The following is a 10,518-nucleotide window of genomic DNA, read 5'->3' on the forward strand; positions in this document are numbered from 1 at the left end:
TAAAATAGAAACGTAAATGGACAGATAGACTTTTCTTTTCTATTCTTAAAAAGTATAGAAAATATTAAGATTCTGTCTTTCGAAGAGAAAAATTGTCTTTTCTTTCTCTTCATAACAAAATGAGTTTCTGTAATTAATATGTTTCTCTCCTAAAAGCAAAATCCAAACGCAGCCTTTAAGGTCGTAGCTCTGCTAGACCCTTACAACCAGGTACATCAACCCACTCAATTTCACAAACAAGTTCACCACACTCAACATTTTTCAATCTCAAGATCATCTCTTGGATTATAGTCCCTTCTTGCCAAATGCAAGAGCTCTCTTCAGCAAGGCAGTTAACCCTATTTGGCTGAATCCTCTTCACCACGCACCCATCTGGAAGCCTCTCCAACCCCATCACCAAGCACTGAAGATAAGGCCTCAGTTCTATAATCGCCTCACCCATTTTGTCGTCCGATGATAAGGTGTCTTTGTCGTAAATCGTCTGCATGGAGAAACAGAATGCAGAACTAAAGCCATTAACTAGTGTAATTCAAGAATTACCTTATTTTTAATAACAGATTTAAGTGCAAACAATTTTAGCTATGAAAAATATAAACTAACTCGATATCCATTAAAGATTGGATTAGTTCGACAAAACTATACAGAGTGGTTTGGTGGGTTTTTGTTAAACTAACTAAATATTTGAAATAAATATGATCAGAAGGGTTTTTATTTGTTTTTTTTATCTCCGCCACTTTATGAGTGGTAAAGATGCATTTATGCTATTGTTGTGACATCATGATGATGGCAAATTGGCAATGACCAATAACGGCATTCATGAAAAAGAAAAAAAGAAAAAAAAAAGATCATTTTGTTTAATACGTACCAAATTTATTGGAGTATTAATATCCTTAATAGAAAGAATCAGTTCTTCATTCCACTCTGGATTACAGTTGTCTTTGATGACCTTAGTTTTGAGCTTCTGCACATCAAATTTCAAATTAAAGAATCAATGTGTTACCTTATAAAATGCATGTATTTTCAGTGAGAAGATTCTACATTTCAATAGGAGATATGAGTTGTTTTCTTTTTATCCTTGTAATGAAATGATGCGTTGAGATCACACCATGAAAGCATAGTTATTAAAACCGGATCAAACCAGTATAAGATTCATTCGAATCAGCCAGTCCGATTTAATGATTGGACCACATAAAGTAAAGAACCGATACGAATCGATCTTGATCAAATTCGATAAAGATTAATCCAACCGAACCGCTTGAGTTTTAAAATTTTCTCAAAATAAAAGAAATAGGGTTCGAACCCCCTCCTCAAGGAAAGAAATGGTAGTCAACAACTACCAAACTGTCTTGCTTATTATTAATATATATGCAAATTAAAATACATATAAATATTTTTCAATAAATAATTTATTTTTATTTAATTTATTTTAATTTTAATTATAAACTCACTCATTCTTAAATTAATTATATTTTTATTTAACAATATTTATAAATTCACTTATTTTTTCTTTTCATAATTATATAATATCTATTAATATTATTTTTCAATAAATACTTGTAGTATATAATAGTATAATAGACATAAACTAATTAATAAATTATTGAAATTCAAAAATAATAGTTATTTTAATATAAAAACAAAATAAAAATATTTATGATAGAGTAAAATTAACAAAATACTTATTGTTCCTGTTCCATATTGTTTTAGAATAGCTAGATATTTTTAAAATGTTAGTGAAAATATGTATTTTAAATTTTTTACTATGTTTTGTTTTTTATTTACATAGGACCGAATTAACCGGTTCAATCAGTGACTTACTAGTTAAACCAATAACCCAGTAACCTAATAACCTAACCAGTTCGATCACCGGTTAACAACTATACATGAAAGAGATACAATCAAATTAAATTGGTCTGTCAATTAGACAATGATATGTCACAAAATAATTATATTACGTATAATCATCTAACCGACAAAAAATCAATCTAATTTACAATTATATTTTCAGATTCCCATTAATCCAAAAAAATTAAACAGGCATAAAACTAAAGAGTATACGAGTTCCAAAAATTCTAATGCTTTTGCAGTAGAAATATGATAATTACCAAACTAAAAAAAGAGTTTTCCTGTAACAAAGATCCTTGAAATAATAAGATTCTAACCTGTTCCCCTATGTTGGCAACAACATAAGGGTCACTAGAAGAAGTATCTCGAACTGCGAGATTAATGCCTTTCTTAATCCTAAGTTTGAGGAGACCCAAGATACTGTCCATCGCAACACACCTTTATTAATTTCTGCACACCACAAAGATAAAAAGATATCAATTTAATTGTTACAATTTATCTATCTCTAATCTGCTGTTAACATTGAATGAATAAAACGAGAATTGAATGTTTAAGAAAAACATTATATCAACATAGGAAAGAGCAAAACTGGAATCATTAATGGGTTACGTACGATGTTGTTGTGTGTCCAAATTTTTATGGATTCAAACCCCAAAACAGAGATCAGAGGAGAAAACTAGTTAGCCAAGGTCAAATCATAACCTTGGCTTGTAACAAAGTTTGTGATCTCCTTGTGTTATAGGGGCCTAGGGCATTTCTATTCTCTGTGGCCCTCTATCTCCAGCTACTCCTACAAACTAGTGTGACCACAAATATTATTAAAGATTTATATTGTGTTCAATGATCATACTCAAATTAGTACTTAAAAATATAATGATAAATCAAATTGGTATTTTTGTTAATTGGAAAATGATGTGACGTATTATCATTTAATTTATAGAACGGCTAATTCGATGTACAATTGTATCTTTTAGAAACAAATTTAAAATATTTAATCTTTTGAAAACTAAATTGATATGTTTGTAATTTTTTAAAATTTATTTTGATTATTAATCTTAAATACAATTTTAATGTATTATCAGTATAAAATTATTTTATATGTATATTTAATTATACAACGTCATGTAAAAAAATAACTTATTTTTTACATTAATTATATAAATAATTCTCTAAAAAAATTATTATGATTGGACAATTAACAATTATATATAACATTTTACATTATTGCATCAAAATTAATTTTATCATTAATCTTTTATTATAAATTAGTTTATTAGTTTACTATGTGCAGCCAAACCATATAATATAATATAATCACAAACTCACAATCTAGTTATCAAAATTAGGGGTGATATCGCGGGTTGGCCCACCTAATTTGCCCCGCGCCATCTAAGTCTGTCTCATAAACGGGGCGGACCGACCCGTCTCGCCAACTAAAATGGATTTAAAATGCTAGCTCATTTTACTTTATGGCGGATTGGCTGGCTAACCCGCTTGACTCTTTTTTTTTTTTCAAAATTAAAATTCATTAAAATTAATAAAAAAATAATAATTAAAAAATCAAATATAAATAAAAAATAGTTAAATTATAATATAATTTTTTTATTATTTTTTTTAATTTTTAACTTCAATAAAATTGTTCAAAATAATATTTGTCAATAGAACCATCTTTATTTTAAAAAATAAATCACATAATTTGAGTAAATATACGAAATTGTAAAATAAAATAAATAAAATTAATAAATAAAATAAGAATACAAACAAAAACAAAAAAAATATTTTAAAAATTTTATAATTATTAATTTTATAATAGTAATCACTCTTTTATTTAATAAAAAAATAAAAAAATAAAAATTTTCGGCCCGGTGGACCGATCCGTCCCACCTCGCCAAAACCCGCCAATTTAGCGGATTTTTTTAATTTTATAGGCTCCAAATTTTAACCCAACCGACCCGACAGGTTCAACCCGTTTTTCCACCCCTAATCAAAAACCGACACAATCGAGTAGGCTTACTCGGTTAGCACATTAACGTAACATATTATTTCTTCCTAAACTAAATCATTTAATTGACTTTAAATTGTATTTGGTAGCATTTTTAGTAGCCATAATTGCTCTAATAGTTGTTAGTCCATATAATTCATATATAAAGTCAGAACTAGGGTGACATTTGTATATCCACGCATATTTCATTGACCCTAAGAAATGAAATATATATATATCAAAGAGAGTAAAATCACACACATCTAATCTAAGTTTAATTACCAGGGCATAACATAATTAGGCCCTAGCATCATATTTGGGTAATCAAGGGTAAATTAATTCTAGATAGATAGTAAGAGGTCCTAAACCATATCCCATGCATAGATAGATAGATACCATAAATTCCAAATAAATAAAACATTCTTGAAGGTATTATTATTATTATTTGTTATTACTAGTGGGCTTTGGTGGATTGAGTTTGACTGGAAAATCATCAATTTCATCCCTCCAAGGAGTATTCTTCAAAGGTGGTTCAATATTCTTCAATGCAACCCAGACAGCAGTGTTTACCTTGAATCCAGATCCAAATGCCATTTGCCAAACCCTGTCACCTTTCTTCACTCTTCCTTTCGCCTCACAATATGCCAATTCATACCATACAGAGCTTGATGATGTGTTCCCGAACCTGTAAAGTGTCATTCTAGAAGGTTCCATGTGCCAATCATCAAGCTCAAGACTCTTTTGCATCCTATCAAGAACAGCTCTCCCACCTGCACCAGTAACAAATCCATAAAACAGATGAAGTCAATTTCACGTAAACCTAATAACTGAGAACTATCAGATTAAAATTTAGTCAAATCAGTCAAATTAAATTTCACAAAAAGTTAACTGCAACTGAATTTTCACCGTTATAATTCCAATTAAACTTGGATTAAATCTTTAAAACCCTAAACTTAATAGAATTGGAGGAATTACCTGTGTGGATGCAAAAATGGTCGAAAGCTAACGTGAAATTGGGGACGTAAGCCTCAATCATGATCTTGAGAAACTTGCGTTTAACGAAGTTGACGACGAACTTGACTTTCTCCGAGATCGGGAGAACAACCGGACCGAGGGAGGTGATGTGGATCTTGAGAGCGTCCCTGGCCACATTCATGAGTTCTTTCGACAGAGAAACGCCGACTTTATGAGCCTCGTCTTCTTCCTGAAACACACATTTGTAGCTGTTGTCGTCGGCGCCGACGTGCGTGCGAAGCGTGTGGATCAGTTGGTATTTTGAACGGCAGCGATCGGAAGGGTGGCTCGAGAGCAGAGCTGCCGAGCCACCCATTCGGAAGAGGCAGTTGGTTAGCATCATTGAAGGGTTGTTGCCTCTGTAAATGCTTGAAGTTTCATTTTCTGTACTCAGCACCAATGCATACGAATTTGGATGTACCTGTTACATTTTCTGTTAGTTGTTTAATCTCTTCAAGTGCTAATATAAATTACCAAGAGTTAGTTAAGTTAGTTACCATGTCCGTATAAAACTGTTTTACGATGTATTAAATTACATAATATTCTACTAGTAATCATCAATTAGTCTTTATTGGTAATTTTAATGGTATGAGATTTCATCCAAGAATGTGAGATTACTCACTTTACTTTTGGTGGTTAAATGTTGGCTAAATTTTAATAAAACTGCCGGTCCTCTAGACTTTTCCTAGTAAAAATAACCACTTTTACAATGATTGTCTGAATGATCATACAAAAAAATAGTTGTATTTGTACCAAAAAATTAAAATTTGACTATATATATAAAATACACATGTTTAAATTATTTTTAATATATATTTTATATTAATAATTAATTTAATAATAATTTTTTTATGTACATATAACATAGTTGTACTGTTAATAAAAGAATAAAGTGTTGATTAATGTTGGTTTAAATATGTAGTGAATAGAAAAATGGTGATTTTTTAGTACTTGTGATAATAAAAAACGAATTTAATTTTTGACAAAAATAGATAGTTAATCATATATATGACCACATTATCACCGTTTAAAAAATAAAGGAAATTAGTTAAGGTTATTAGTTAAATCTCCTAGGGATCTTATTTAAGTCTAGATTCTCATTTTTTACTCTATTTTCTTCTTTTTTTTTTTAAGTAAGAAGACTAAGTAGTGTTTTATCTAAAATATTATTTACTTTTATTTTCTTTTGAATAGAAAAATGTTAAAGCTGGCTATCATTCAAAAGTGAAAAACAACCACCAAATCTTTAAAGTGTAATTGTTTGTTTTCCACTTTTAAATTGTACGATCCACATGCATTTTATTATTTTTGTATAGAAGCAATGGAGTGATTTGAACTCTCTTGAATCTTAATAAATTTGGAAGGTAGAATGGACAAAAGTTCTAGGCATGAGTCATCATTACTCCAACTTAAAACACTACTATTTGCATGTGTCTATGATGAAGCTTTGTTTTGTAACAGTTGTAGCCATTAGGCATTAAATGTGTAACAATAGTTAATATGTTGTTGTGATAGATACAAGATTCAATTAATGCATTACACTATATATATTTTTCTGTAGAATCTGAGTTCACTGTACTTCCTACCTATAAAGTAATATAGTCTACGGTGATAGACCTACATTGAATATAGCAAGCGTTTTCCCTCACTAAATCTAGTACAAGATAATTAAGAACACCCACCAAATTTAAGGGATAAACACATGGTTTGGTATTTATAAATATCTAAACTTTTGTTTTGGGGTGTAAATACCTCTATAACCACTTAGGTAGCGTTTGGTAGAGAGATAAAGACTGAAAGACTGAGATCGAGAAACAGAAATCGAAATAAATTTCAGTATTTTGTTTGGCGTAAAGTAAAAGACAGAAATTGAAACAATAATAAAACTCTAATTTAATTTGCACAAAGAATAAAATTGAAATTAATTAATTGAAATGAGGATATTTTAGGTATAAAATGTTATTAAAATTTCAGTCTCCGTCTCTAAAAATTTTAGTCCCCTGTATCCCTACTTTTTGGAGGTACTGAAATACTGAAATTTTAGAGACAGAGACAAAAATTTTAATACCAGTCTCTGAACCAACAAACATGATACTGTGTCTCAGTCTCCCAATCTCTGTCTTAGTACTTCAAAACAAACACTACCTTAAATCTTGGTTTTTTTTTTTTTTTTGGTTTTATTACATAAAGGGTAAACCTCGGATATGGTCTGTAATATTTTTCCTAAACATAACTTTGTGCTTCATATTTTTAAATTTTTATTGCATTAAAGTGTCGCTTTAGTGGGTCAAGTCATGTTGTATTGTTGTAAAATAGTTCTATCTCAAAATTTATTTATATATATGACACACATAGAATAGGTGCATTTATTATGAGCACCTATTTTGTCCTGTAGTTTATCAACTATGTTACATAAATATAAAAAAATTATTTATAAATAAATTATTTGTATATTAATATTGAAATATGAAATGGTCGCATATTTATATTTATAATAAAATTTTATAAATTAAAATTTGATTAGCACTTTATAAAATAATATAATTAAACTAGATTATATTTATAATCAAAATACAAATAAGAGTATGAAAATATATATAGTAATGCTTAATGTTTGGTGTAAAATGTTTGATTGTGTTGTTTTCAAAATATATTATTATTCTGCTATTATCTCTTAATGGTTAGATTATTTGAATGTAAAATATTTGATTATTTTAGTGGTTAATTATTTTATTAAAAAAAATATATAATATATAATATATGGAATGGAGTCTATATATATAACATCATGAAAAATGATAAAACCTTTTTTTGATAAATTTAAAATGCGTATTTTGCTTTTACAATAAAAGTATATATACTTATTGTATTTTATTTTTCTCATTATTTTCATACTTGTATTTTTAAAAAAGAAAAAAAAAACATGCACTGAGATGTATAAATAAAGTTACAAATAACATATTTCTATCATTTTTTAATTATAATAGAATTTTATTATTCTATTTTTTAAGTTTTAATCATGTTACATAGGCACAAAAAATTTGTCACACACGCTAATCAATCACTCATCATATAAGAATATAAAATAACTCTATATTCATATTTATAATCATCTTTGTGTACCTTATCCCCTACATAATTACTAGTTTAATTTGTGGCATGGGAATGAATTAATGAGTGCATGCATTCAGGTAGTGTTATATACGGTGAAAACTCTGGTGAAATCGACTTCACGTGAAGTTGATACTTGAGAGCTGTTAGATAATTTGATTAATTTGACTAAATTTTCATCCAACGGTTCTCAGGTATCAACTTTACATGAAATCGACTTCACCTGAGTTTTCACCGTTATATATATATACTACTGAAACTTTCATAACGTTTAATGCATACAGTATCAAATCATCAAACTCTAAAAACTAAAAAGAAATAAAAGAAGAACATAAAACAAGTAAAATTTATATACTTCAGTTTATCAACCTTTTATTTCATCATATCCAACTATGATGCATGGCATCTGAGTGAGAAAATAATGGAAGCAATCCATGAAGATGCATGAAGGAAGATAATTAAGCAAAGATGGTAGTTAAAATCATAAAATGTGAGCATGTGTTGTGTTAATCAAACATAAAATTATTAAGTGATTTTTAATACTATTTTCATAGGAGTAGTATAAATGTTAAGTTAAAATTTTTATGTCTTTACGTGAAATTTATAGTTAAGAACTATTAAATAATATGACTTATTTAATTAAAAGTGAAGATTTACATGCAGTTGTATTAATGTGAAGTTGATACTTAAGAATGTTGGATAATAATTTAGTTAAACTTGTTAAATCATCTAATAATTTTTAAATATTAACTTTATATAAAGACATCTACATCTGCATGTGAGTTTGAATCTTGATTCAATTTTATAATTATCAATTTCATATGAAAATAACTGCATGTAACTATCTATACCTGAAGGAGTTGTTTGGCAAAATCCACAGCAAGAACACCAGCACTGCACCCCATACCACTGAGATCATAGGTGAGAATGTTTCCTCTAAGCTTGTAGTGATTAACAATGGTGTCTGACAAAGACGGAGTAGGATTGAACAAACAACAATTCACAACAAGAATCCCAATGTCCTTACTCTGAACACCAGTTTTCTCAAGCAACTCATCAACAGCTCCAAAAAGCACCGTGTCAGTTTCCTTTCTCGCTTCATCAAAAGTGAGCTTCGGTGGAATATGCAACACTCCCTCCGGTAGATACGTCTTCGGCCCCAAACCAGACCTGTCTAGAATCTTCGCAACCAACTTGAGGCTCTCTTCTGAGAGAAAACCCACGTGCTTGGCACGTTCTAGAATCATCTCCGTGGTGCAAAGACAAGACAGGCCTGGTTTGAAGCACGCGAAGTCTACCAAAAAAACATATCTTGTTCTCCTCACAAGATAGTGGTATGTGAAAGCCGCCGCTAAACAAAACGAAGTTATTAAAGAATGCCTACGGTTCAGCGAAGACTCTTCGCCAGAACCGTAGTAATAAGCGGAAGCCGCGGCTCCCGCTAAAAGCGAGAGATATAAAAGATTGTTCATTATATTAGAAATGAAGAAGTTGAACAATGGGTGAGTATACTTGAGGATTATTATTGTTGCATAGAGGGGGTATTGGAGATTTGAAGAGTAGAGTAGGTGAATGGATATATGATGGGTATGTATGTGTGTGTTATTCTCTATAAATAAGGAAAAAAGAGTGTGTTTGAGTTTGTGAAAGTGTGACATGGTGGTGGAGAAAGTTAAAGAGAGTTGTACTGAGGGAGATAGAAGTCATAAGTGTTAGTAATTGTTGTTGTCAGAGTTGGTTTGGATTAGAGTAGTCCATGTGAACTAACTTCTTTTTTATGTGACATTTTTTGGTTGTCCAAGGTATCTTTCAACCTGAGAGGTAAAGGACTAATTTGTCGCGCATCGAGTGGCCAATGAGTTGCTGTATGCACAAGGTGGAATTCGAACCCCCGACACTTGCTTAAGCAGATGAGTGAGCTGACCACTCAACCAACCCAAATTGATTCTTTTTTATGTGACATGATACACGTTTAAGATTTTTGTATTCTAAAAAAAAAAAAGTTATCAATATAAATTATATATATTTATACATAAATATATAATAACTAATTTTCGATATTCGTATAATATATTTTAAAAAATCAACTATTTATATATAGAATATATAATATATATTAAAATATAAAATAAATATTAAAAATATTTATGTGAAATAATATGTCTTTATAAAATATTTAATAATAAATTTAATAATTAATTTATATATATATATATATAATATTTTTATTCTACATAAATTCTTCATTAGAATAATTTAAAAAGGTAATAATATAAAATTATTTTATTTATTTTAATAATATTTAATTAATTAATATAATTATATAAAAAAATTAGACTATTTTAAATTAATTTTTATTTTCTCTTAAATATTTTTCTAAAAGAGTAAAAATACAGTTATAATTGAATATCACCTCAATCTAAAGAAAAAAAAATAGTTTTGGTATTAAATAAGAGCCCACCAAAATTGAGGACGGTGATATTATTATTACCTAACACAACTTAAAGAAAATCTGAATGTTCATAATACATTTCACTAAATTAATAGCTTGGAACTTCATCAGTCTA

General features: G+C 29.0%; 2 protein-coding genes across 2 annotated transcripts; both read right to left on the reverse strand.

The window, feature by feature from the left end:
• Positions 1–77: 77 nt before the first annotated feature.
• Positions 78–2,570, reverse strand: LOC107624345 (protein C2-DOMAIN ABA-RELATED 7). Its single transcript, XM_016326846.3, has 4 exons — positions 2,459–2,570; positions 2,163–2,295; positions 866–961; positions 78–481 (listed from the first exon to the last, which is right to left on the reverse strand). Exons 2-4 carry the CDS (start codon positions 2,271–2,273, stop codon positions 176–178), a joined length of 513 nt encoding a protein of 170 aa, XP_016182332.1. The 5' UTR covers positions 2,274–2,295; positions 2,459–2,570; the 3' UTR covers positions 78–175.
• Positions 2,571–4,038: 1,468 nt separating this feature from the next.
• Positions 4,039–9,649, reverse strand: LOC107624344 (3-ketoacyl-CoA synthase 2-like). The gene is made up of 3 exons (XM_016326845.3): positions 8,803–9,649; positions 4,802–5,261; positions 4,039–4,596 (listed from the first exon to the last, which is right to left on the reverse strand). Exons 1-3 carry the CDS (start codon positions 9,607–9,609, stop codon positions 4,268–4,270), a joined length of 1,596 nt encoding a protein of 531 aa, XP_016182331.2. The 5' UTR covers positions 9,610–9,649; the 3' UTR covers positions 4,039–4,267.
• Between the last annotated feature and the right edge of the window lie 869 nt (positions 9,650–10,518).

This window comes from Arachis ipaensis, chromosome B10 (assembly GCF_059453495.1).
Source record: "Arachis ipaensis isolate K30076 ecotype BB chromosome B10, ASM5945349v1, whole genome shotgun sequence".
In the NCBI taxonomy this organism is placed as follows: domain Eukaryota; kingdom Viridiplantae; phylum Streptophyta; class Magnoliopsida; order Fabales; family Fabaceae; genus Arachis; species Arachis ipaensis.

Excerpts from the sequence above, each read along its gene's own strand:
- LOC107624345 (XM_016326846.3), bottom strand. The coding sequence starts at position 2,273 with ATGGACAGTATCTTGGGTCTCCTCAAACTTAGGATTAAGAAAGGCATT. Across the intron at positions 962-2,162 it reads TTGCCAACATAGGGGAACAG|AAGCTCAAAACTAAGGTCAT; the intron begins GTTAGAATCTTA and ends TTTGATGTGCAG. Across the intron at positions 482-865 it reads TTAATACTCCAATAAATTTG|ACGATTTACGACAAAGACAC; the intron begins GTACGTATTAAA and ends TTCTCCATGCAG.
- LOC107624344 (XM_016326845.3), bottom strand. The coding sequence starts at position 9,609 with ATGTCACACTTTCACAAACTCAAACACACTCTTTTTTCCTTATTTATA. Across the intron at positions 5,262-8,802 it reads TTGCCAAACAACTCCTTCAG|GTACATCCAAATTCGTATGC; the intron begins GTATAGATAGTT and ends AAAATGTAACAG. Across the intron at positions 4,597-4,801 it reads CCATTTTTGCATCCACACAG|GTGGGAGAGCTGTTCTTGAT; the intron begins GTAATTCCTCCA and ends TTACTGGTGCAG.